Raw genomic sequence first — 23,485 nt, forward strand, 5'->3', positions numbered from 1 at the left:
CGGCGCCGGTGTCCGACACCGCAGGGCTACCCAACAGGCCGGCCGGCGCCGCCAGCGCGGACTCGCTCTTTCGGCGCTCGATTACCCGCGCCTTGTCACGTGGGGCGCTTTGTGACTCCCACTCCTGACGCGCACGCTCTTAGCAACCGGCCGGCAGCCCCGTTTCCAACGACGCGCGCCTTCAACATCCAACCGCGAGAGGCGTGCCCAAGACCCCGATCTTGGAATCCGGCTCCGCGTGGCCCCACCAGACCCGGAGTCGGAGCCGCGAGCAGCCCGGGATGAGCAGCAATGACTCCTCCCTTATGGTGCGTGGCCCGATTTGCCCCTGGCCCGGCGACCCCAACCCCCTGCTGCTCTCCTGCCACCTCTCTGGCCCTTCGCTGTTCCCAGCTGCATCAGGGGGTCCTGCCCTTTCTCGCCTCATTCTGCCTGTCGAGTGCATCATCTCCGGTGCCCTCTGACAACCCTGAGCCCCAAATTAGTATCCCCTACCCAGTCCTGTTTCCTGAACTCTCCCAAACCAACACATCCCATCTCATCATCTTGTCATCATCCCTTCTCCTCCCCTGCAGCCTCTTCTGGGTCCCCCTCTCCAGTAATGTGCACCACCATTTGATTCCCCATACCCATCTTCCAACTCTTATCTATCAACAAGAAATGTCAGCTCCTAAATATTTCCTGGGATCGCCTTTTTTTTTTTTTCCTTGCAGCTGGCCAGTACGGGGATCCGAACCCTTGACCTTGGAGTTACCAAACCCATTTTTTAAAATCTCCTAGCCCAGGACCACCACCATCTCTCCCTTGGACACCAGCAACAGGCTCCCTCCCATCTGGTTTCTTTGCATCAGCTGTCTTCATTAGCATTAACACCTACTGTCCACCACATCACCACACACAAACACCCCCCCCCCATCCACACAGCAGCCAGAGTGGTTTTTGAAAAAACATATGTGTCAACACATCCCTCCCCTACTTAAAACCCTTTCAACTTCTTCCTGTTACCCTTAGGTTGATGTCTGGTCTGTTTCATTTGGCCCACAAAGCTGTTTACAATTCAACCACATCTATCCCCAGCCCCAGCACCCACAAACCTTAGGGGAAGTGAGACTTAGCTGTGAAATCTCAGCCCCTATTACCGTGTGACCTTTGTCAAGCCATAGTCTCCATGGGCTTCAGCTTCCTTAACTGTGGAAGATATGGAGGATCATGTACTACCTAAGATAATGGATATAAAGCCCTTGATAACAGTTCCCAGCATGTGGTTAGCCCACAGTAACTTGTAACTATAACTACTGATAAAATTTTTCCTGTCATTGGTCCTCTTTCCTCTTCCCTTTCTAGGACAAAGGCTGAGTTCAATTTTCCATTACATATGAAACAGAATCTGTTGGTAATCTGCAAACAACTCCAGACTCTTTTCTGGGGAAACTGCAAGGAGCTACTCCCAGGGCTGCTAAAGTACAGGACCAGCCTGCATGTTCCCTCTTTCTTTTCCCTTTGCAGAACTGGAGAGGAGAAGGGGATAGGGAAGGGAATGGCTCTCCTCCCATCTGAGTCAGAACAGAGACTGAGAAGGGACTGGGACTTTTGTAACTGTGTCTTCTTCCGTGCAGGCTGGGATCATTTACTATAGCCAGGAAAAGTACTTTCACCATGTGCAGAAGGCTGCAGCTGTGGGCCTGGAAAAATTCAGCAATGACCCTGTGTTGCAATTCTTTAAAGCCTATGGAGTCCTCCGGGAAGGTAAGGACTTGGCAGTGTTGGCCTTCTGACCCCTGGCACTAATCCTCTGGCTCCACCTGGATGTCTACTTATATCCTAGTTATGGTCCCATGGAAACAGTCTTACTCTCAGTGGCTGGATTCCCAGGTTAATCCACAGAAGCCTATGTAATCCATATCCAGCCGACTTTTGAGGCCTCAGAGAGCTCACTATGCCAGCTGTATGCCTCAGTTTCCCTAACTGCATAATGAGTGGTTGGAGAGGTCGCTGCATGATTATTGAACTAATCCCAGGCTTGGAAGCTGAGAGCTGGTAGTGCAGAAAAAGGAGGAAGTGGGGCCGGCCTGTGGCTCACTCGGGAGAGTGTGGTGCTGACAACACCAAGTCAAGCATTAAGATCCCCTTACCGGTCATCTTTAAAAAAAAAAGAAGGAAAAGGAGGAAGTGGTAGGTGTATAGGCAGGTGTGGTACAGGTCAGGGAGAGGAGTGGGGCCCATTCTGACTTGCCGACATTCGGAAGGGGACATGGGGGATAAATGTAGTTGGTGGCTCTTGAGCAGCTAACTGGGAATGCACTGCCTGAGGTCCTACTTCAGAACTGATCCCAGCCAATAATCCCAGCCTCGCATGTATCCCCACAAGTACTCACAGGTACATCTCTCAGCTGCAAGACCTCCAGCCTCTGGCAGCCTAGACCTTGGTGCCAGCAGCTTCAGTCTTCAGGAACTTGGGCCATTGGAGACCTTTCAGACCAGTTAGTCCTCTGATTCTGGGTGAAACCATGTGGTGCCATGCAGTGGTTTAGCCGTGAAAGGGATCCTGTGTGTCTGCCACAGTCTCTTGCTCTCCAGGCTGGAGCCTGAGATTACAGCCATGTACTGTCTTTGCAGAGCGCATCCAAGATGCCATCAGTGACCTGGAGAGCATCCGGAATCACCCAGAAGTGTCCCTGTGCTCCATCATGGCCCTCATCTATGCTCACAAATGCTGTGAAACAATCGGTGAGTACAGCCATGCTCAGCTGGGCCTGGCGCAGCAGGGAAGGAAAGCCCCACTCCAGAAATATAGCCCCTCAGGGCTGCTGAGGTGTGCACACTGGTGAATGTCCAGATGCTGTTGGCCAGTGAGGAATAATTGTTTCTCCTTTTCTTGTGGAGGCCTGAGAGAAGACCCCATGCTGGGGACCAGTTGAGTGGGAACAGGCAGAGTAGGACAGGGGGAGGGGTTCTCCCTCCAGATCCCAAGAGTTGGGGAGACACTCTTCTTTCCTTGGACAAGATCTTGTCAGAAAAATAAAGCCAATATAAATAATTCTACCCTTAATCTCCACCACTCTAGAGTCAGGGAGAGGTTCCAAGAGAGACTACTGTCTGCTCAGCACACGCTGGGCACAGAGCAGAAAAGATAAATCTTAGACAGCAAACCTGAGTCTGTGGCATCTCAGGGGCAGGTATTGCTGATTTCCAGGCTCTGGGCTAGCACATAGCAGCTGCATGTTTTGAGGGAGACCCAGAGTATCTAGAGGTAGCTACCTGGGCCCTCAGTGCTCCTGCAGAACCAGGCAAACCTCTACATCCTAACTCACCTTGCTCTGCTCTTGGATTTATAGACCGAGAAGCAATTCAGGAGCTAGAGAGCAGCCTGAAGGAAATACGCAAGACAGCCAGTGGGACTTCCCTGTACTATGCAAGCCTCTTTCTCTGGCTCATGGGCCGCTATGAGAAGGCCAAGGAGTACATTGACCGCATGCTGAAGGTGTCCAGCGATTCCAGAGAGGTACTCAGCATGGCATTGTGGGGACAGCAGCTGAAAAAAGCAGCATCCAAAGACATAGCGGGTGGCTTGTTTCACCCTTGGAGGGCCCAGGAGCTGAGGGACAGAAAAGACATTTGAGGGCCGGCCCGTGGCTCACTCGGTAGAGTGTGGTGCTGATAACACCAAGGCCATGGGTTCGGATCCCATATAGGGATGGCCGGTTAGCTCACTGGCTGAGCGTGGTGCTGACAACACCAAGTCAAGGGTTAAGATCCCCTTACCGGTCATCTTTTAAAAAAAAAAGAAAAGACATTGAAAAGACAAGGTGCCTCACAAGTGCCCCACCCACATTGTCTCAGGGTTGTCTTAGCAGAGTTTACACATTGGCATTTGTCTGCAGAGGCTGATCTCTATATAGATTTTCTGTGGCCTTCACTATATTTTTTAAAAATCTTGAATTAGTTGCAGACATTTAGAAATCAGAAGATTTTTACTTAAACGTCCTGGTTCCTTTGAAAGTCCAGATGAGCTGACCACAGGGCGCATTTCCTCCCTGCAGTGATCTGCTGGATGTGAATAGTGGCTCCTGCAGTGTAGCCCATACACAGTGTCTCTGTACTCATGGTGAGATAGGAAGCCTCAGTCTAAGCCTGAGGGCCATTATCAATGTTCAAGGGTGTAAAAATTGATTCTTGGGGGAGGGGAGGGGAAAAAACCTTACACTTTATGTATAAAACACAGATATACATATAGTACCCATCACAATATATCTCTGATGGTATATCTCTGATATTAAAATTTCATGTGAGGGAAGTTTAGTAAAAAATATCTGAAATGGGGCCGGCCCGGTGGCGCACTGCTACAGTGCGCCGCTTGGGAGCGCGGCGGCGCTCCCTCCGAAGGTTCGGATCCCACATACAGACCTGCCGCTCACTGGCTGAGCGAGGTGTGGGCGCAACACCGAGGGTTGCGATCTGTTGCCGGTCACGAAAAAAAAAAAAAAAGAAAAAAAAAAAAAAAAAGAAAAAAAAAAAAAAAAAGAAAAAAAAAAAAAAAAAGAAAAAAAAAAAAAAAAAGAAAAAAAAAAAAAAAAAGAAAAAAAAAAAAAAAAAGAAAAAAAAAAAAAAAAAGAAAAAAAAAAAAAAAAAGAAAAAAAAAAAAAAAAAGAAAAAAAAAAAAAAAAAGAAAAAAAAAAAAAAAAGACAAAAAAAAAAAAAATGTCTGAAATGTTTCCATAGGAGAGTGATAATAGAAAAAGGAAAACTCTGGTGTAGGTCATGGAAGGATACTACAGGGCAGGGTCTTCCAAGTGCCCTGCCAATCTTACTTCCCAGGCCTGGCCCTCCCCATCTGCCAGGAGCAGCTGGGTGCAGGCTAACGTGGAACAGCAGGGTCCACGAGCTCAGAATGGCTCCTGCTCCCCACTCAGAGGGCATTCCCAAGTGGCCCTGCCCGTGCCCCTGTGTGAAGTAAACAGGCAGTGATGAGGCAGGTGAGAGAGCCTCAGTGAGGGGTCATGGAGAGCCGTGGGGCACGGGGAGGAAAGCTCCTAAAGGGGGCCTCCTAGGCTGAGTCGTAAAGACTAGGAGTACTTCATCAGCAAAGGGATTTGGTTTGGAAGGGTAAAGATCCAGGCAGAGGAACGATGGGAGACCTGGCCTTGAGAGAGGGCCCGGCTGCCCTGGGATCTGCACGTGGTTGTGCCTGGCAGGGCCTTGAGGTGTAGGGTGGCAAAGAGTAGGTCATGAGCAGGTTAGGTCGAAGCTGTGTAGGACCCAAGACTTCATCTTCTGTCTTGTTCTTATCCCAGGGCTTTGTGCTCAAAGGCTGGGTGGACCTCACCTCAGACAAGCCCCACACTGTGAAGAAATCCATCAAGTACCTGGAACAGGGAATTCAGGACACCAAAGATGTACTGGGGCTGATGGGAAAGGTGAGCCATGGGGAGGGGAGAGGTGGGAGTATCCCTGGCTAGGCCACTGGAACTGGAGTCCCACCAGCTGACCTCAGGCCAGACACTCAGTGTCTAGGTGTTTCAGGGCAGGGTCTGCCAAATGCCCCTCCAGTCTTACTTCCCAGGCCTGGCCCTCCACATCTGCCAGGAGAGGCTGGGAGAAGGCTAATGTGGAACCAGCAAAGTCCACAAGCCCAGAATGGCTTCTGCTCACCCACTCAGAAGGCAGGGTGGCAAAGCATGGGTCATGAGCAGGTTAGTTCCAGAGGCCCAGAGAGGGTCAGCAACCAGTTCAGGGTCAAATAGCAGCCCAGGGCCCACTCCATTTCTCACACTCCTTCCTGCTTAGTCTGAGTTTCTGTCTCATTCTGCATGGGGGTCTTCTCAGGGTTGCCTTCTAGAGTCTGTCCTTCCTTGACACTCCCAGGCTTTTTCTCTTTGCCTCTTTCTTGGTTGCACTTACTGCCCCTTTCTCTGCGTCTTTCTTTCACCTTTTTCAGTTCACCCATTCTCTTTACACCTGTTAAATTCGCTTAGTTGGCCAAAGGAGAAGGGAGATATATATTTTATATATTTTGCATTTTCTGATCTTAATTTAAATTAAGTTCCTTTTTTCTTTTGTGACTGTCATTGAAGCAGTCTTTGAAAGAAAAACAATCTTATTCTCTTCTGTTAGTACTTCTTTTTCTTTTTTGTAGAAGGATGGAGAAAGATGTTTGTATATATTTTTCTTATAAAAGGAATACATATTCATTACAAAAACAGAAGCCTAAAAAAGCTGAAGGTTGAATTAAGATGACACCTTTAACCCTAGTGCTCCCAAAACAACTCATGTTAACATTTTAGGGCAGTTTCTTCCAGTCTTTTTTCTATGCTTGGGTTCAGGGTGTGCCTTAAATTGGTTTTCTGGGCAGCAGAAGTGATGGAGATTAATGTGTAGGAGGCTTATCAGGGAGCACCCTTGGGGCCAACACCTGTGGGGAGAGAAGTTGGGCTGTGAACAGTCACAGCAAAGGACTCAACTCCACGGGGAACTCTGGAGCCAGGCTGGCCTTTCAGTGATCCCTCCTCACTGACTAGGCACTGGATATTGGCTGCCACAGGGAGGGGTATGACCTGGGACAAAGCAACTCCCTTCAATCATGGGTGTCCCAAAAGAGAGCCTCCACTGACAGCCATCAGCTGCCAATTCTCCTGATCCTGAAGAGGACTGACAAATAGCCTCCACTACGGGGTGAGAGATGGAGTTGTTATGTGATACAGTTTTAATCCTAGAGCATATTGTCGTTTAGCTTCTTTTACTCCATGTAGTATCTGGTAATAAGCAAATGTCATTTTGAATGTCCATAAAAAGCCAGTCCCCTACTGTAAAGACCTAATGTAATTTGCCAACCTAATTCCCTATTGCTTGGATATTGGGATTGTTTCCAGTTGTGCACTTACGAAGAGTGCTGCAACGAACACGTTTACACATCAATCTTCATTATTTAGAGTAATCTTCCTCATATTTTTGATGGGAAATCTCTTGATGGAGGGTTACTGTACGTCTAACATAAGCCATCCTTTCAGGGTCCAATTTCCGGTTATTTAGAAGCCTTGCCCTCTGTCCTCAGGGCACCTGTGTCATGACTCTCCCAGGAGAATTTGGTGACTGGTGCTGGCCTGCAAAGGCCATGACCCCATCTTAATAGGCCTTGACATAAAAAACAAAGCAAAACAAAACTAAACAAAACAACTCTCTACCACCTTGCTATAGAGGGAATTGCCTGCAAACCTTCACTGACCTGCTGAACTCAGTGAGCAGTTTTCAATGATGAAATTCAGGAAAGTGGGGCTGGCCACGTGGCTCACTTGGGAGAGTGTGGCACTGGTAGTGCCAAGGCCGCAAGTTCGGATCCTATATAAGGATGGCCAGTGTGCTCACTGGCTGAGCATGGTGCAGACAACACCGTGCCAAGGGTTGCAATACCCTCACTGGTCAAAAAAAAAAATTCAAGAAAGTGAATGGGAAATGAATGGGCAATTTGTGGAATTGGAGAGTGCCCGGTGACCCCAGCTTTCCCCTTTGGGTGACCCTCACATGGCCTTGTCCTATCCCAAGCCTGTTGAATTTCCCAAGCTTGGGGCTCAGCTATCTCCCTGGAGTCCTGCCTTGCCTATCCAGGAACCTAAGACTGTTGCAAGCCTTGATTTGTCACTCTGAGTGGCAACTCCTTCCCCCAGGAGCTGGGAGGGGCTGCTGCCCTGGGCCAGGGCTTGAGTACTCTCTGGCTCAGCCAAGTGGACCCACAATGCCCATGTGTTGGGCTCTGATTCTGTTTTGGTGGAGACACTGACAGAGGCTCTTTTCTGGCTACCCACAGGCAACGTACTTCATGACACAGCAGAATTACTCAGGGGCTCTGGAAGTGGTGAACCAGATCACAGTGGCTTCGGGGAGCTTCCTGCCAGCCTTGGTCCTGAAGATGCGGCTCTTCTTGGCTCGGCAGGACTGGGAGCAGACGGTGGAAACAGGACACAGGTGAGTGGGTCCCACCTGTGCCACTGCACAAATGTGTGGCTTCCTTCCTTTCCAAGCCGAGGATGCTGATGTGCTTCCATCATACAAGATGTGGAGGTGGAAGAACAAGACGTAAAAGTAAATATCACCCATGAAGGGGTTCTGAATAGGGATATGATCATACTGGGGGGGGGGAGGGGGAGGAGAGGCAGCACTGGTGTAAGTGAACTAAATACTCACCCATGTTAACACAAAGCCAGGAGCTGTGGCCTTAGATGCATCAATCAAGAAACAGAGGCATAGGCATATCGTTTAGAGGAGATGCAGAGGGAACCAGCAAAAGAATGCAAAGCAATAGAAGTGACAGGGTGGGAAGTAGATGCCTGAGGAGTGGTGGTGGCAGAGCAAAGGGACAGTGGGTCTAGGGACTGCTGTGTTATTTAATTTTTTTAAACTGTGGATATGAAATACTTTAATAAAAACTTCAGGAGAAAAAGGTAATTGGTGACTTTGAGAGAAGAGTTTCCATAACAGCTGGGTATGTAAGCAGGACAGCAGAGTTCGGGAGTATTGGGACCTGTGCAGGCCAGACCCCAAGTGCCAGGTGCCTGTGGAACATTGGGAATAGCAATCAAGGCGGTTTAAGGGGGAGGGATGCCTGGTGGAAGGCTATTTGAAGACATTTTCTAAATAATTGAAGCTTATCTCTTTAAACTCTAACACCCTAATGGTTTTTATAACAGTAATTTTAAATGTATAATCCTAATTTTCTTACTAAAATGAGTTAATGGACCATGAGTCATCCTGCAAAGTCGTTCTATAAATTGTTACTGAATTACACAGTAATATACAGCACGGTTCTGAAACAAAACAAAACAAAACATAAACGAGCGTCTTGCTTGCCTGTGGAGAGCTACTGCTCTGACTATACCTAGAATGTGAACCTTACAGAGAGGTGCTGGCAGCAAATGGAAGGTGACCCACCCTGCCTGGCTATGGGTGCACATGTGCAATGCTGGGGCCTCAGCTCCCTCTGTCACGGTGGAGACCTGGCTGGTGTTTGGCAAGAGCTTGCTTTGGAAGCTCAGCCTTGGGCCAACAGCTTACCTGGAGGCACCCGGCTGAAGGCCACATCCTTGGGTCTGCATGGCCTCCCTCTCCCAGGCTCTGCTGGCCCACAGGCAGGGAGACAGTGTTTGGTACCAACAGACTGAGTCCAACACCCCAGTGCCTTCCCTCATGGAAGCGTTCCCAGCTAGTGGTATTCATGGAATTCTGTACTTGCTTTTTGAAACTCTGCTGTATCTAGTATGTCTCTCTTTTCATCCCTAATATTATTTATTTTTCTTACTTTTTAACTTTTTTGTCAATATTAAAATAGTTTGTCTCTTTTATTAATCTTTTTAATGAGTCAGCTTTGAATTTTGTAAATGTATTAAATCTTTTTTTCTAGTTTATTAATTCCTGTTCTTATCTTTATTATTTCCTGCCAACTTTTTTCTTCAGAGTTATTCTGTTATTATTTTCTAACTCTTGAGTTGGATGCCTGGCTCATCCATTCTCAATCTTTTTTTTTTTTTTTCCTTTTTGTCTTTTTTCGTGTCCGGCAACGGATCGCAACCCTCAGTGTCGTGCCCGTACCGGACCGGGACCGGCAATAGGATCACAACCCTCGGTGCTGCTCCCGCACCTCGCTCAGCCAGTGAGCGGGGAACCGGTCTGTATGTGGGATCCGAACCCTTGGCGGGAGCGCCGCCGCGCTCCCAAGCGGCGCACTGTAGCAGGGCGCCACCGGGCCGGCCCCCCATTCTCAATCTTATTTTCAAGTATAAGCATTTAAGTCTATGGATGTCCATGTTAGCAGTATCTACATGTCTGGATGTGTAGTAATTTCAGTATCATTAAGTTCTAAGTATTTTTTAATATCCATTCTGATTCTTCTTTGGTCCTTAAGTTATTTAAAATGTATGTGTTTATTTTGTTTTTGTTTTCTTGTTTTTAATTTTCAAATGTATGAGGTTCACAGTGCCTTCAGAATCATCAGAAATGTTTAGAACTCTTTGAACGTTGATTGTGCCTTAATCATGTCAGAATTTTGTATGTTAAGTAAAAGGTCATTCCCTGACCAGGCTGAAAAATATGGTGTTTCCTATAAAGAAACAGACTATTGAAAACCCCATAGTATGATGAGAAGCTGCATCTTCACAATGACATGCAGTTGAAACCACAGTCCCCTTTCCATCTTATAGTCACAGACTGCCCGCCAAGCACCTTTCTGGCTACCCCCAGACCATGGTACATGGTCATGTCAAGTTAGTTGGGATATGAATAGGTTTCTGTAACAAAAACACCCCAAAATATATGACTAAAGGTTATTCCTCTCTCAGGTAAAAGTTTGTGTGGTGGTTCAGAGCTGGGTTGGCAGCTTAACTATGGGGTCCCAGGCCCCTTTTGTTCTGTTGTTCAGCCAGTCCCAGGACGTTACTTATAAGTCCACACTCCAGACAGCAGGAAGGAGGGAAGAGCAGAAAAGGAAGGCCTGCTGTTAGAGTACAGCTGGATATAACACTCATCACTTTCTCTTATATCCTGTTGGCCAGACTTAGTCACATGGCCACCCCTACATTGCAAAGGAAAGCTGGGAAATGTAGTCTTTCTTCTGGGTATCCATGTGCCTGGCTACTTTGGGAGTTCCGCTATTAAAAAAAAAAGAAGAGGAGAATGGATATTAAAAGACTATCAGAAGTTGTCAACCCTAGCCTTGCCTATCAATACTCTTAATTCATGTGGTTCCTCTTCCTATTTCAGAATCTTAGAAAAAGATGAAAGCAATATTGATGCCTGCCAAATTCTAGCTATGCATGAGCTTGCAAGAGAAGGAAACATAACCACAGTAAGTTCTTTCAAGACTCAGAAGTTGAGCCTTGGAACCGAGGCAATGAGGAAGCCCTCATAACCTGTGCCCCCCAACTCAAAGGCCTTGGAGGGTGCCCCCTAGATTTCAGCTTCCTTCCCTCCCCACCCCCATATTCCCTGCCAAGGAGATCTGCTCTGTTTGGCTCTTTGGGGAGCACAGCTCAAGAGCCAGGCAGCATCAGGCAGTGAGGCTGACAGTGGCTCTGCCACATGCTACCTGTGGGAGCCTGGGCAGGTGTCTCCACCTGGACAAGCCTCGAGCTCCTCATTTGTAAAACGTACATAATTCTGCACAGCTGTGAGGACTAAATGAGATGAGAAGTGGGAAAGTGGAGCAGTGCCTGGCACACTACAATAATTCCATCAATGTTAACTGATAGTAGAAGTCATGGTAGTGTTTCAAAATTCAGGAAATGCCATTTTTTTAGGGAATGGTTCGAACTGCCCAGACCGTTGGCCAGGTAGTACCAGGCCCCAAACTTGTTCCTGAGTCTTGTAGTTTTCCAAAGAAACCTAAAATAGCCCTCAAATGAAGTCAGAAATACCTAGAATTCTTAATGAAACCTCAATGTCCAGACAGGTTCTTCTTTTCAAAATGTTTTTAACCAAAACACTGCCTTTTAAATAAACAAAATACATTGCCTTTCTGGAGAATATGGCAAATCAAGAGTCTCTGAGCGGTCATGATGGGAAGAGGAAGTTTCTGATATTTTCTGCACAGCTCTGAGATTGTGGGCTTTGTGGGGTGGGGTGAGATGGAGGGGACAGTCCATAGGAGAGGAACCCTTGAAAAGGGCCCCAGCCCTGTCTCTGGGTAGGAACTAGAAAACAGGCATATCCTCAGCTCCCTGTGACCCCAGAACCCTGGGCAGGCCTCCTTGGGGCTTGGCCTGAGAGTTAATTTCAACTTCTCTACCCTTCTCTACTCCCACCTCAAATCCTGGGTCCTACCCCTCACTCCAGCCTGGCTGCTCAGTTCTAATCTTGCTCTCACTTACTGAGCAGAGTGGCCCCCACCATCCTGGCCCCCCCCATCTTTTGGCACTTTTTTGCATTTGGGAACTAAGAAGTCCGTACTTCTGGGTGGGGAGTAGGCAGAAGGGCCAATTGGAAAGAACCCAAGCTTTGGAATCAGTCAGTCACCTAGCTGGTTGGATTACCTCAGACAAATTGCCTAACCTTTCTGCCCCTTCATTTGCTGTACTGGAAAGTTTGGAGAGTTACACTGACTTACAGGCTGCTGGGAGGGTTCACTGGAATGACACAGAGGCACCAATGTGGTGACTCATGTCAAAATGGAGCATGGCTCCCGGGCCAGCACAGGTGGTTTGCCACTGGCCTGGCGGGCTGTGGTATGGACACAGCGAGGGTTCCTCCTGGCTCTGCCTGGGTGGCTCTGAAAAGGGCAGTTTCTCTTCACAAGCTCAGGAACACAGGGGCAGTGCCAGCTGTTGGGTGGATAAAGTTCCAAAAAGCTTCATCTATGGGGCTTTGAAATAATACTCATGCCTGGGCCACCCCACTCCAGCTACATCTGAATCTCTGGGAGTGATGCCTGAGCATGGGTATTTTTTAAATCTCCCAGCTGATGCTAGTGTGCAGCCAGGCTTGAGAACCACTATCCAACTCTGGTTTTGTCTGTTGCCTTTAACGTTATCGGTTTTGTCCCTGCAGGCTGCTGGTCATGTTAGAAATCTGATTACAGCACTAGAGATGAGAGAGCCCCAAAATCCAAGCCTCCATCTTAAAAAAGTTCTTGTGATTAGCAGACTGGTAAGAAGCTTCTTTCCTGTTCTCACAAATGGTACTTCTCTCTGCTTTCCTCAGAGGAGACCTGTGCTCCCCAGGAAGCTCCTTGAGCCGCCCGCCCCGCTCCCTTTGGCTCAAATTTGGCCGCTCAGGCTTGAGGCCCACACCCTACGGCCCCTGCCTGCCTCTGGCTAACTGTGACATGTGGGCTTTGTACCCTTGACCAAAGTGTCCCTCAGAGATGCTATGAAAATCAGGGAGATGGGGTCTGAAAGCACTTTTAGAGCAGGTAGCACCTTGCGTGGGGAGAGGGAGGTATCACAGCTGTTGTGCAGCCCAGCTCTGGCTCAGGTGCTAGGTGCCTGGCTCCTGTATTCTTTTTCGGGGAAGTGACTTGGGAAGGCTGGTCTGCCTAGGCCTTTCTGACATCAGGGAAGGTTCAGATACAACAGGTTGCCAAATCGTGTCTCTGTCAGACCCTTCAGCCCCCAAGCAAGATTTACTAGAAGGAAAAGCTGTAAGAATGAGGGCAGCTCGGGGGCCTCAGGGACCAGAACTGTGAAGCTGAACACCACCAGGACACCATCTTTCCCTCCACGTGTGTGTCAGATTCTCTCTGCCTTGTTCTTCACACATGGCAGGGAACATGCTAGTCACAGCCTTCAGGGCTACTTCCCATCACTGGACGTCAAGGGCTTCTTTCACCCAGCTTCACTTTTTGAAAAACCTCTTGTGGCCAAACAGGAGTTGAGTCCCTCAGAGGACCTGTGGCTGGAGGCAGGTTCCACAAATGTAGACAGCTCCACAGATCCAGCTACCTAGACACAGGGTACCTCTTGTGCTCTCCTGAGGCTATGCAGCCCTGCCAAATTGTCCCCCATTACTGACTTGGCCTTGCTGAGACAGGCTGGACTGACTGGTCTCCCTTTCCCATACGCCTGTTCCTTGCAGTGCTGGAGACACCAGACAATTCTACGGCAAGTGTGTAGCTTCATTGAGCGCACCTTCATGGCCACACCATCCTGTGCCCGTGTGGCCGCAGAACTGGGCTATCTCTTCATCCTGCAGAACCAAGTGAAGGAGGCATTGTTTTGGTACTCAGAGGCTATGAAACTGGACGGGAACAGCGTGGCCGGCTTGACAGGTCTATGCAGGCTGGGCAGGGTGGGTGGAAGGTGGGTGTTGGGAGCCAAAGAGGCTGGCCTCCATGGGTCCAGAAGAGAGGGGCAGGGGAGGATTCTCCCCAGTGGGTGTGTGAGCTTGGGGGTGTAGTGCCTTTCTGTGAACCCTCAAGTGTAGATGAAGAAGCACAGGAATGCTCAGAAGTGTGATCAAAGCCACTCTGATCTACTCAAACCCCAGTGTCCACACTCTTGACTCCCCACAAGACTGGCAGCCTGACCCTCTCATTCGGTGGGCCCTGCCTCTGCTCAGGCCCCACAGACCAGTATTGGAGACAGTTCTACTCACCAGCGCCCCCACACGGAGCCTCCAGACTCACCTCTGTAGATCATCCTGTGCAGGTCCCTGAGCTGGAAGGACACCAGAGAGAGTAATTTTGAGAGTTTTACTTCCCTGTCTGTTCAGATGCTTTTTTTCATCCTTTCTATAAAGGTCAAATGAATTTTCCAGAGCCCCATTTTCATTTTACACATTTGTTAAATGCTCCCAAATCCATGGTCTCTGGTGAATTCTGAACTGGCAGTGTTTAGTTTGGGTTAAGGAAGCTGGGCTCTGGGCAGGCTGGCTCTTGCCCTGGCTCTGAGGAGCTGTATGTTTGGAGCAAGTCACTTCTCCTCTCCAGACTCCAGGCTCCTCATCTGCACAGTGCAGTTGCCAGAGGAGGTGATCTTGACTTCTGGCTGACCCCTCAGATCCATGCTTCTCCTCCTTCCCCAAATCCCATAAAAATAATAAAAGACATTTTAAAAAGATAATGAGTCCATTGCAGCCCTGGAAAGAGAGAAAGTTGCCTTCAGTGGACCAGAAACTTTGAGAAACTTCACATTTCTAGAAGATGTAAGGAAATTCCAAGCAGATCTAGTAACCCATATGCCAGTGTAGGCAGAGATGGTCAGCTAAAGAAGTGAGTATACCAACTTTCCCTAAAGAGCTCCAGGAAAAACAAGAACTGAAAACACAAGCTTAAGTCACCAGAGGCTGAGTATAAAAGCATACTGTGGAGCAGTGCACAAGATAATGGGAGGATTATTGGAACTGTGCACAGACCAGAGACTAGACTCCAGGAGGCTCTTACTGGGCACTGGGGCAGGAGGGAGAAGAGCAGAGCTCCTGATGAGTTCCCACTGTTACCAGGGACATGAAGGACAAGAAGACTGGGCTGTTTGGCACATAGGCAAAATCCCCTAAGACATTCCTCCACCAGACTGAGTCCTTTCTCACTTCCTCATTCAAGGGACAGCCCCAGTGATCATCAAGAGGGAAGTCCACCGGTCAGAATGTCTGTCTCGTCACCCCAGGCCGAGCCAAGCTCACTCATGTGTCCCAGAGTCACCATCTTATCTGGCCTGTCTGGGAAAATCAGTGGCCTTAACAATTTGGGAAATCTACCTGGCGGCTAATACTCATCAATCTAGTCCTTCATTTATCAACCTGCTCGCAGTCCAAAAGAGGGGCCGAGTGGAGCACGCAAAGCCCTTTGAAGAATGAAGTTAAGGCCATATGTAGAAAATACTTTTTCCCCCTAAAACACAGTCTGTGTTTGGAGAGGCTATTATGTCAATAAGTAAAGAGCATGCTACTGTGAAAAAGTACAGAGAACAAGAAAGAGTTGCTGAAAATTAAAAACATCATTACAAATTAAGAAATTCTGTGGACAGGCCAAATAGTGGGATGAAAACCAAGATGGTGATTAGGAAGACAATCAGGAATAAATATGCCAAAATAGCCAAGAAATATCTGTAAAAGAAAGAATAGTAGGAACAGAGGAGAATTGTCCTCTCAACATCAAAACATAATACAAAACCACAGTAATCAAGTCAGCTTGAGATTAGCACTGGCTGGAATAAACAAGTAGATAAATGGGACATAGCAGGCCTTATTTCAAATTGATACGTTCTTCAATAACTCCTGTTTGGACACCTGACTAGCCATTATAAGAAAAATAAAAGCAAGTCCCCATGTCACACCATACTCAAAAATAAATTCCAGTGGAATTAAGTATTTAAACATAAAAATTAAATGAGCCTTGGGTTTCCCATGGGATTCTAAGCCTGATTGCAAACTCAGAAGCTGTAAAGAAAAATATTTTACTTATTTGACTGTATAAAAATTTAAAACTACAAAATGGCAAAAAAAGATACTGTAAAAATAGTTAAAAGATAAATGGCAAATTAACAGAAAATCTCTGCATTAAACATTATTAAACATTATTAACAGGTTAATAATCTCAATATAGAAAGAGAAATCACCCCAAATTAAAACAGGCAGGCTATGAACAGGACATTCACAGTGGAAAAGGAAATGCCATTAAAATATGAAAAGGGGCTGGCCAGTTAGCTTAGTTGGTTAGAGTGTGGTGCCGATAACACCAAGGTCCAGGGTTCAATCCCTGTACTGGACAGCCACCAAAAAAAAAAAAAAATATGAAAAGATGTTAATTCTCCCTAATAATAAAAGAAATGTGAATTAAAACTAGTTACTTTTCACTTTTTAGACTAGCAAAGATTAAAATTATGTTTGAGGTTGTGGGGAAAGGACACTTTTAAGTTCTTGGCAGTAATATAAATTCAAATATCTTTGGAGGGCAAGTTGGCCTTATCTATTGACATTTTAAATATACATGCCCTTTGACCCATCTACTTCTGGAATTTGAACATAGAGAAATGTTGACCATGGCATTGTAATATTTAAACATTGAAAACAAACTAAATGTGAAATGAGATGTTCTTAAATATGGCAACAGTTAAATAAATGGTTACCTCCACAGTGGAATATTATGTTGTCATTAAAGAGAATGGGGTGGATTTGTATGAAGTGATGGGAAAATATGTCTATCATCTATAAGGTGGAAAAAACAAGTTGTAGGATGGTGTATGTGAGATTTGATTCCTTTTGTGTGTGTGGTTTTTAAACCCATTGGTATGCTAATATGTGTACATATAAATATATGTTTGAGTTGTGTCTGTATTAATAACATGAATACTTAGAAAAATGTTTGAAGGAATATACCCCAAATTGTTATTAGTGTTTATTTCAAGAGAGAGACATTGTTAAAGACAGAGCATGAGCTAGCGATGGTTTTCTATATTGCCTTATGATCTGAATTCTTTGCCATGAGCATGTATTCTCTTCATGTTTGTGAAGATTTTGGAAAAGATCCCCTGCCCTGTGAACCTTTCCTTCCACTGTCTCATGCCTGCTCCATGACCTGATGGACTGCTGGCTCTGCTTGGGTGCTGGCTGCTCATCTCTGTTCTGTCCCATTTACAGGGATCATCTGGTGCGAGATCTTAGAAGGCCACCTGGAGGAGGCTGAGCACCAGCTGGAATTCCTAAAGGAGGTGCAGCAGTCCTTGGGGAAGTCTGAGGTCAGAGCTCCCTGGTGGTCTGACGTACTCCAGGATTGTGTCCCCCTCCCTCCTCTCACCCTACTTTCCAATAGAAAACAGCCAAAATGGCCTGGGCCTCCACTTTGCCCTCTCCACTTTGCCCTTGCCTACCAACTCTGCCCAGGCTGGCACTGGCTCTGAAGCTCGGGACTCTCTTCTACAGGTGCTGGCTTTCCTCCAAGCCCTTCTGGCATCTAAGAAGCACAAGGGGGAACAGGAGGCCACAGCGCTCCTGAGGGAGGCAGTGGAGCTGCACTTCTCCAGCATGCAGGGCCTCCCCCTGGGCCCTGAGTACTTTGAAAAGCTGGACCCCCACTTCCTGGTCTGCATTGCCAAGGAGTACTTGTTCTACTGCCCCAAGCAGGTTAGGGGAAGGCCCATCTTCATGGCGGGGGTCTGGAGTACAGGTATAGATGTGGCCTACCTGAAGGACAGAGGCAGGGACCTTACCTGGACAGTCACTTGGCTGGTCAGAGCCTTGGGAGGTCAGAGAGCCCAGTGCTTTTCAAACTTGAGCATGCAGCAAACGAATCTCCTGGGAGGTCGTTCTGTTGCAGATTCTGACTCTGTAGGTGGGGCCCAAAGACTGGCATCTCGAACAAGCTCCCAGGGGATGCTGATGCTGCTGGTCCATGGACCACACTTGGAGGAGCAGGGCACTCCCATGCCCCTGCCTTTATCCTAGACAATAATGTGGCTCCCTTTTTCTCAGAAGCCTCCTAAGAAGCATGTTGGTCTTTACATCTTTGTCCTGCTTTCCAAGCCAGTCAAGGTTCCTTGTGGGCAAGGATCATATTTTTACACATCTAAATAGCTCCCCAGTGCCTTGTAATGAGTCATTCAACAAATATGCATTGAATGCATTACTGCATGCCAGACACCATTCTAGGTACCAAGGACACAACAGTGGACAACACAAAGTCCCCATTCTTTGGAGCTTGTACTCTAGCACTAGAGGATACAGAGTGCATAATAAATAAGTGCACAATAAAGTAAAATTCTTTCACTAAGAGTGTTTTCTGAGAGCTGTGGGAGTCTCTCTTAGAATGGGGCAAACCATCCAGCCAGCCACCCGTGTTCTTACAGCCCCGGTCACCAGGCCAGATCGTGTCTCCACTTCTTAAACAAGTCACCATGATCTTGAGTCCTGTAGTCAAAGCAGCACCAGCTCTGATGGACCCCCTGTATGTGATGGCTCAGGTCAAGTATCTCTCAGGTTAGCCGGTGGATCCCCGTGGCCAGGTGGGACCTTGCATCTTCTCATACCTATTCATCTGTTCAGATACCTGGTGAAGTTTCTGCCCCCTGGTTTGTGTCCACAGGCCCCCTGCCTGGAATACTTTACACACACACTGGCACACGTGCACACATGCCTCCTCACCAGGCCTGCCTCCTCTTTCCAGCCCCCGATCCCCCTGTAACCTTCCTGACGTCCCTTGCCAGCAGGCATCTCTCCCACCCAGGTCTTTTGTGGATTACTTACTTACCCTGTGCAGGTAATACTTACTGAACTTCTCCTGGGATACAGTGGTACTCAAAATAAGCAAAACTTCTCTCATGGAGCTTGTATTCTAGTTAGGGGGATAGACTAACAACTAAGCATGTCACTTTGTTTGTTAGAATGTGATAATTCTACGGAACTAAAGCAGGGAGGGGAAGCGGGGGTGGTGGGGTTGCAGTTTTAAAAAGGTTGTCAGGAAAGGCCTTATGGAGAGGTGAGACCTTGTACAACATCAGTCTTTCAGGGCCTCCAGAAGCCAGAGCAGTGCCCTTCCAGCATCTCCCATCTCAAGGCCCAGGCCCTGGAGGAAGGGAAAGAGAAGGAGAACCCTCCATGGGTACCCTGTTGTCCTCTCTGACACAGAGCCCTTCCCTAAAGTACTCTCTCCCTGCACACTTTTGCCCCATCCCTTCTGCCTGAAAACCAGGCCGATCTCTGGTGTCCTGGGGGTTTCCAGTAGATCCAGCATTCTATGGCCGTGTCTGTCTTCCGGCACTGCATTGCAGGGGATGCAGTCTGCTAAGAGCTCCCCTGTCTTCAACCTCCATCTTCCCTGTGTTCATCTGGATTTACCCACAGCTTCAAGTTCTCCTGGGTACAAGGCTAGGGCAGGAGGGTTCTCCCAGAGGTGCTGGCAGCTGCTAGCAGGTTTGGAGCCAAACCAAGGTCTCCAGCTGCTTAGGTTGCCATGGTGACCTCTTCATATTTCCTCAGTGCACAGGGACGAAGCAGGGAGTTTGGGACCCAGGAGCAGGTGCTCCTCACCTACCAGGTTATGGACCCCAAGCAAGGGCTGTTGAGGGACCTGACTGCAGAGGGAGGAAGGCTCCCCTACCAACTCTCCACACCTACCCCCTAGGTTGCCACTACTACCTGTAAGCACCAGCCTGGCTGCAGGTAGACCCCTTAGTCCCCTAGTGCCAGGAGATTCAGAGCTGAGGCTCAGGAATCTGATGGGCCTGAATTTAAATGCCGACTTTGTCCCTTCCAAGCTGAGTGGCTTATATCATTGGAACCCTATGTCCCATATCTAAAAGATAGGAATAATAATATCAATCCTGCTGGGCTGGGCAGGTATTAAATAAGACTTTCTAAAGTGTTTTGCATGTGTTGAACATAGAGCAGGTGCTTCATAAGTTGCTGTTATTATTAGGTTTTGTTCTATGCTTAGATGTGGGAATTGAGATTTACAGTGCTCCCCTGAGCTTCCAGATGGAGCAGTGAAGTGACTTAGCCCTCTCCCTGAGGGTTACAGAGGCACGAAGGGTGTGACACTGAGGTTTAATTCTACTGGCTTTTGTCTGGGCAAAAACTATGTAGTTTTCATTTTAGGAGGCGACCTCTGAGGGAAGCAGAACAGAATTGGGTAAAATGTCCAACTTGGGTCTCTCTGGGTAACAGGACATGTAAAATTCATTCTGCCTTTACATACTGGGTCTCAGAAGTCACCGAGAATTCCTGAGTGTAGAAGTCTGTTTATGATTTCTAGGAGAGCTAGAGAATGCACAAAGCACCCTGCAGCGTTGCCTGGAGCTGGACCCCACCTCTGCGGATGCCCACCTCCTCATGTCCCAGATCTACCTGGCTCAGGGCAACTTTGCCATGTGCTCTCACTGCTTAGAGCTGGGCGTCAGCCACAACTTTCAGGTGGGGGTCCTCTGTGCCCTGTCACCTGCTCAGCATCTCAAAACCCAGCTAGCTGCAGCCCCCACTTGCCTTGGGAGAGTAGCCCCAGGGGCCACCTGCGTCTCTCAGCCCCTTTGCTGTTCCAAAGGCAGAGGCAGGCTCGGTGGGCTCCCATGACTTTTTCCAACCCAGTGGCTGTGAGCAGCAGCAGCAGCGGTCAACTGGAGCCCCACGCTTGCTGTGCTCCTACTAGGTCCGAGACCACCCCCTCTATCACTTCATCAAAGCCAGGGCCCTCAACAAGTCTGGAGACTACCCAGAGGCCATAAAGACACTGAAAATGATCATGAAATTGCCAACTCTGAAGATGGAAAAAGGCAAGAAGTTCCGTGGGCCCTCTGTGCGACCCAGCGAGCGGGTCTCCATCTTACTGGAATTGGTAGATGCCCTCCGGCTGAACGGGGAGCTGGTAAGAAATGCCGTGCACTCTTTTCTTGGGACTGGGGCATGCTGGAGGCTTGGGGTAGGCCTGGGAACCAGGCTTTTTGATTCTGCCTGATGTTTACTTGTGCTTTTATTTGAACCCTTATTCATTTGGAAGTGTGTCTCTCCCCTGCCTAAAAGGCTTCTACTGTGTCCTGCAGGATCTGGCCCTGCCTACCTCAGTGTCCCCATGAGGCTCTCAGGGAGGCAGAGCACACAGGCCTATCAGGGCCACTACCAGTGGTTGTGCGGGTTGGGCATTGCACAGCTCCAGCAGCTGCCAATCACACCATAATATTTATAATAAACTATGTCCCCTTGGAGTTTTTGTTTTGTTTTATTTATTTATTAATATTATTATTTATTTACATTCTAAGATGTTGTTGCAGAGCAGTTGGGGGAAGGGGAAAGGGAAAGGGGGAATGAAAGATGGTGGGAGAAGGAGAAAGGAAGGAGGCTGTGGTTGAGGCCCATGGCATCCTCCTGATTTCTGCAGGGGAGACAAGGGCGCTTCCGACAGTGGCTTGGTCATTGCTGGGCTGAATACAGATGTCAGAGGGGTGTGGCTGAAGCCCTTGGCCCCCAACTGCCCCAGCTTGGGAGACCAAAGGGCTTACAGTGGTGGTTTGATGGTCATCCCTGGGCTGGTTGCAGGTGTTGGAGGGACGTGGCCAAGGCTCTTGGCCCCTCACCGCCCTGGCTTGGGAGCCCATAGGGCTTCTGGTCCTTCTAGGTTTTATAGGTGTTCTTTGGTGGTGTTAGACCTTTACTAGTTAATATCAAACTTTGTCTCTGGTCTGTGGCTATTTTGTTTTTTCTTTCAGTTCTGTGTTGGATTATTTACTGTTCCTACCACTTAAACTCTGCACTGGAACTAATTTGTTGTCCTTTACTTACTTCTAAAATGGGGGAACTTCCTGTGGGGACCAGCACTTGATTAGTTGAGCTAAATTGCTGCTTTGATGCTGATTCCGTTGGGAAGCTCAGGTTTTTGTGCAGCTCAGGTTTTAATGGTTGGCTTTGTACTTCTGGGTCTTATGAGTTCCGGTGCACCTGGGTTGTGTGGAAACTCTGGTCTGGGCCTGAGACTTTTCAGTAAACTGCATCCCATCACAGTTCTGTATTCCTGACCAGTCTCCTCTGAGTGGTTGTACACTGATTGGAGGGCAGATCAGCTGTCCATACTGTTCCCTAATGTTCCCCAGTGTGCCCATCTCCCCCACCGCCCATACTCCAAGTACTTCCCATGGGACGGGCCATGCATGATGACTCACCGGCCTCTGAATGGCTCCTTTTTTCAGTTGTCTGTGGCTCCTCACTCCTATGTGGGTCCATGGGAACACTGTCAGTGGTCTTGCTGGCCTGGGGGCCACCAAGGCCCTCTTCTCCCCTGCCATCTCCAAGCAACTTCATACAAAGGGCACAGCTGTGGCTTTTGCCTGCTCTTGCTCTGTACACTCAGCAACTCCAGCCTTGAGGAGGCTGGAATTTGAAATGGTGGGAGCAATCCTTTCTTTCTCTCATCGTGGCTTCTCCTGCCTTCATGCACTCCATAGGTCCTTTCTACTCTTCCCCTGAGCTCTAACGGCCCCAGTTTGGCTGTTGTTGTTTTTTAATAGTTGTAAATTAGTTGATTCGTGGGAGAGAGTGCCACTGAGGAACGTCTATTCTACCATCTGGAAGCCCTCCCCTTGGAGTTTTGCAGTGCATGACCTGCACAACCTGCTCAACTGTATGAGGCCTTGGAAGGTCTGGGTGGGCAGAGGAAGGAAGCCCCTGGGCATCCTCAGCTGGTACATGGGAACAGTGGGGAACTCAAGCATGGGGGAGCTGGACTCTGCATGCTCCCTTGACCTCACTGGCCTTTGGCCTCACCAGCTCATGGGCAGGGGTTTGTCTGGGACCATCTCTGTTGTCCTCCTATACTTGTGACTCGAGGCTTCTCCTGTGATGGTCTTAGTGTACAGGGGGATCTAGCCCATAAGGCCTTTTCTCCTTAAAGGTAAAAATTGCCTTCTGGTCAAAAATGGGATTGTGAGGGTCGGCCCGGTGGCACACTGCTATAGTGCACCGCTTGCGAGCGCGGCGGCGCTCCTGCCGAGGGTTCGGATCCCACATACAGACCGGTTCCCGCTCACTGGCTGAGCGAGGTGCGGGTGCGACACTGAGGGTTGTGATCCGTTGCCGGACACAAAAAAAGACAAAAAAAAAGGAAAAAAAAAATGGGATTGTGGAAGCATGTTTATTTTACTTCCCTTCCTTAAATCTGCCAAAAGGGGCAAAAGAATTAAAACTAGAGAAGGAATTTCCATCTATAACAGAATTAGGCAACAGCCACACCCAAGAATAGTTGAGTCATCCAGTCATTCATTCAGCTGATAGTTAATTGAGGACCTCTACTGTATGCCAGGCACTGCGATAGGAGCTGGGGATAAAGGAGAACAAGCCGACGAGACCCTGTCCTTCAGAAGTTACCACTGGTGGGAGAGAGAGAAAGCAGGGTACAGTGAGTGGAACGCCTGAGGTGCCTGCATTTGCTCGGAACTTTATGAACTGGGGATGTGATGTGGTTAAGCCACAGGAAAAGTAGGGACATTCCTAGAGGAACTCAGATCAACCCCATAGAAGGACAGGACTGCCGAACCAGGATTTCCCACTGAAATGTCTCCTTGTTTTTGTCTGCCTTGGACTCCTTCCTATGTAG

The 23,485-nt window shown here is 48.3% G+C and overlaps 1 protein-coding gene across 2 annotated transcripts in view; it reads left to right on the forward strand.

The window, feature by feature from the left end:
* The first annotated feature begins 108 nt into the window (after window positions 1-108).
* Window positions 109-23,485, forward strand: part of TTC21A (tetratricopeptide repeat domain 21A) — a 36,401-nt gene continuing 13,024 nt past the window's right edge. The window contains exons 1-15 of one of the 2 annotated variants that reach the window (XM_008586390.1): window positions 279-308; window positions 1,617-1,746; window positions 2,617-2,727; window positions 3,336-3,502; window positions 5,292-5,414; window positions 7,799-7,956; window positions 10,744-10,851; window position 10,922; window positions 12,526-12,624; window positions 13,552-13,744; window positions 17,053-17,150; window positions 17,335-17,535; window positions 18,258-18,387; window positions 20,165-20,319; window positions 20,552-20,767. In XM_008586390.1, the coding sequence (XP_008584612.1) occupies window positions 282-308; window positions 1,617-1,746; window positions 2,617-2,727; window positions 3,336-3,502; window positions 5,292-5,414; window positions 7,799-7,956; window positions 10,744-10,851; window position 10,922; window positions 12,526-12,624; window positions 13,552-13,744; window positions 17,053-17,150; window positions 17,335-17,535; window positions 18,258-18,387; window positions 20,165-20,319; window positions 20,552-20,767 (1,917 nt within the window). In that variant the 5' untranslated portion in view covers window positions 279-281. Of the gene's footprint in view, window positions 309-1,616; window positions 1,747-2,616; window positions 2,728-3,335; window positions 3,503-5,291; window positions 5,415-7,798; window positions 7,957-10,743; window positions 10,852-10,921; window positions 10,923-12,525; window positions 12,625-13,551; window positions 13,745-17,052; window positions 17,151-17,334; window positions 17,536-18,257; window positions 18,388-20,161; window positions 20,320-20,551; window positions 20,768-23,485 lie in introns of both variants that reach the window. The other variant, XM_008586391.1, reaches the window with a different exon arrangement.

The sequence above is a fragment of the Galeopterus variegatus genome, unplaced genomic scaffold (assembly GCF_000696425.1).
Source record: "Galeopterus variegatus unplaced genomic scaffold, G_variegatus-3.0.2 Scaffold3971, whole genome shotgun sequence".
In the NCBI taxonomy this organism is placed as follows: domain Eukaryota; kingdom Metazoa; phylum Chordata; class Mammalia; order Dermoptera; family Cynocephalidae; genus Galeopterus; species Galeopterus variegatus.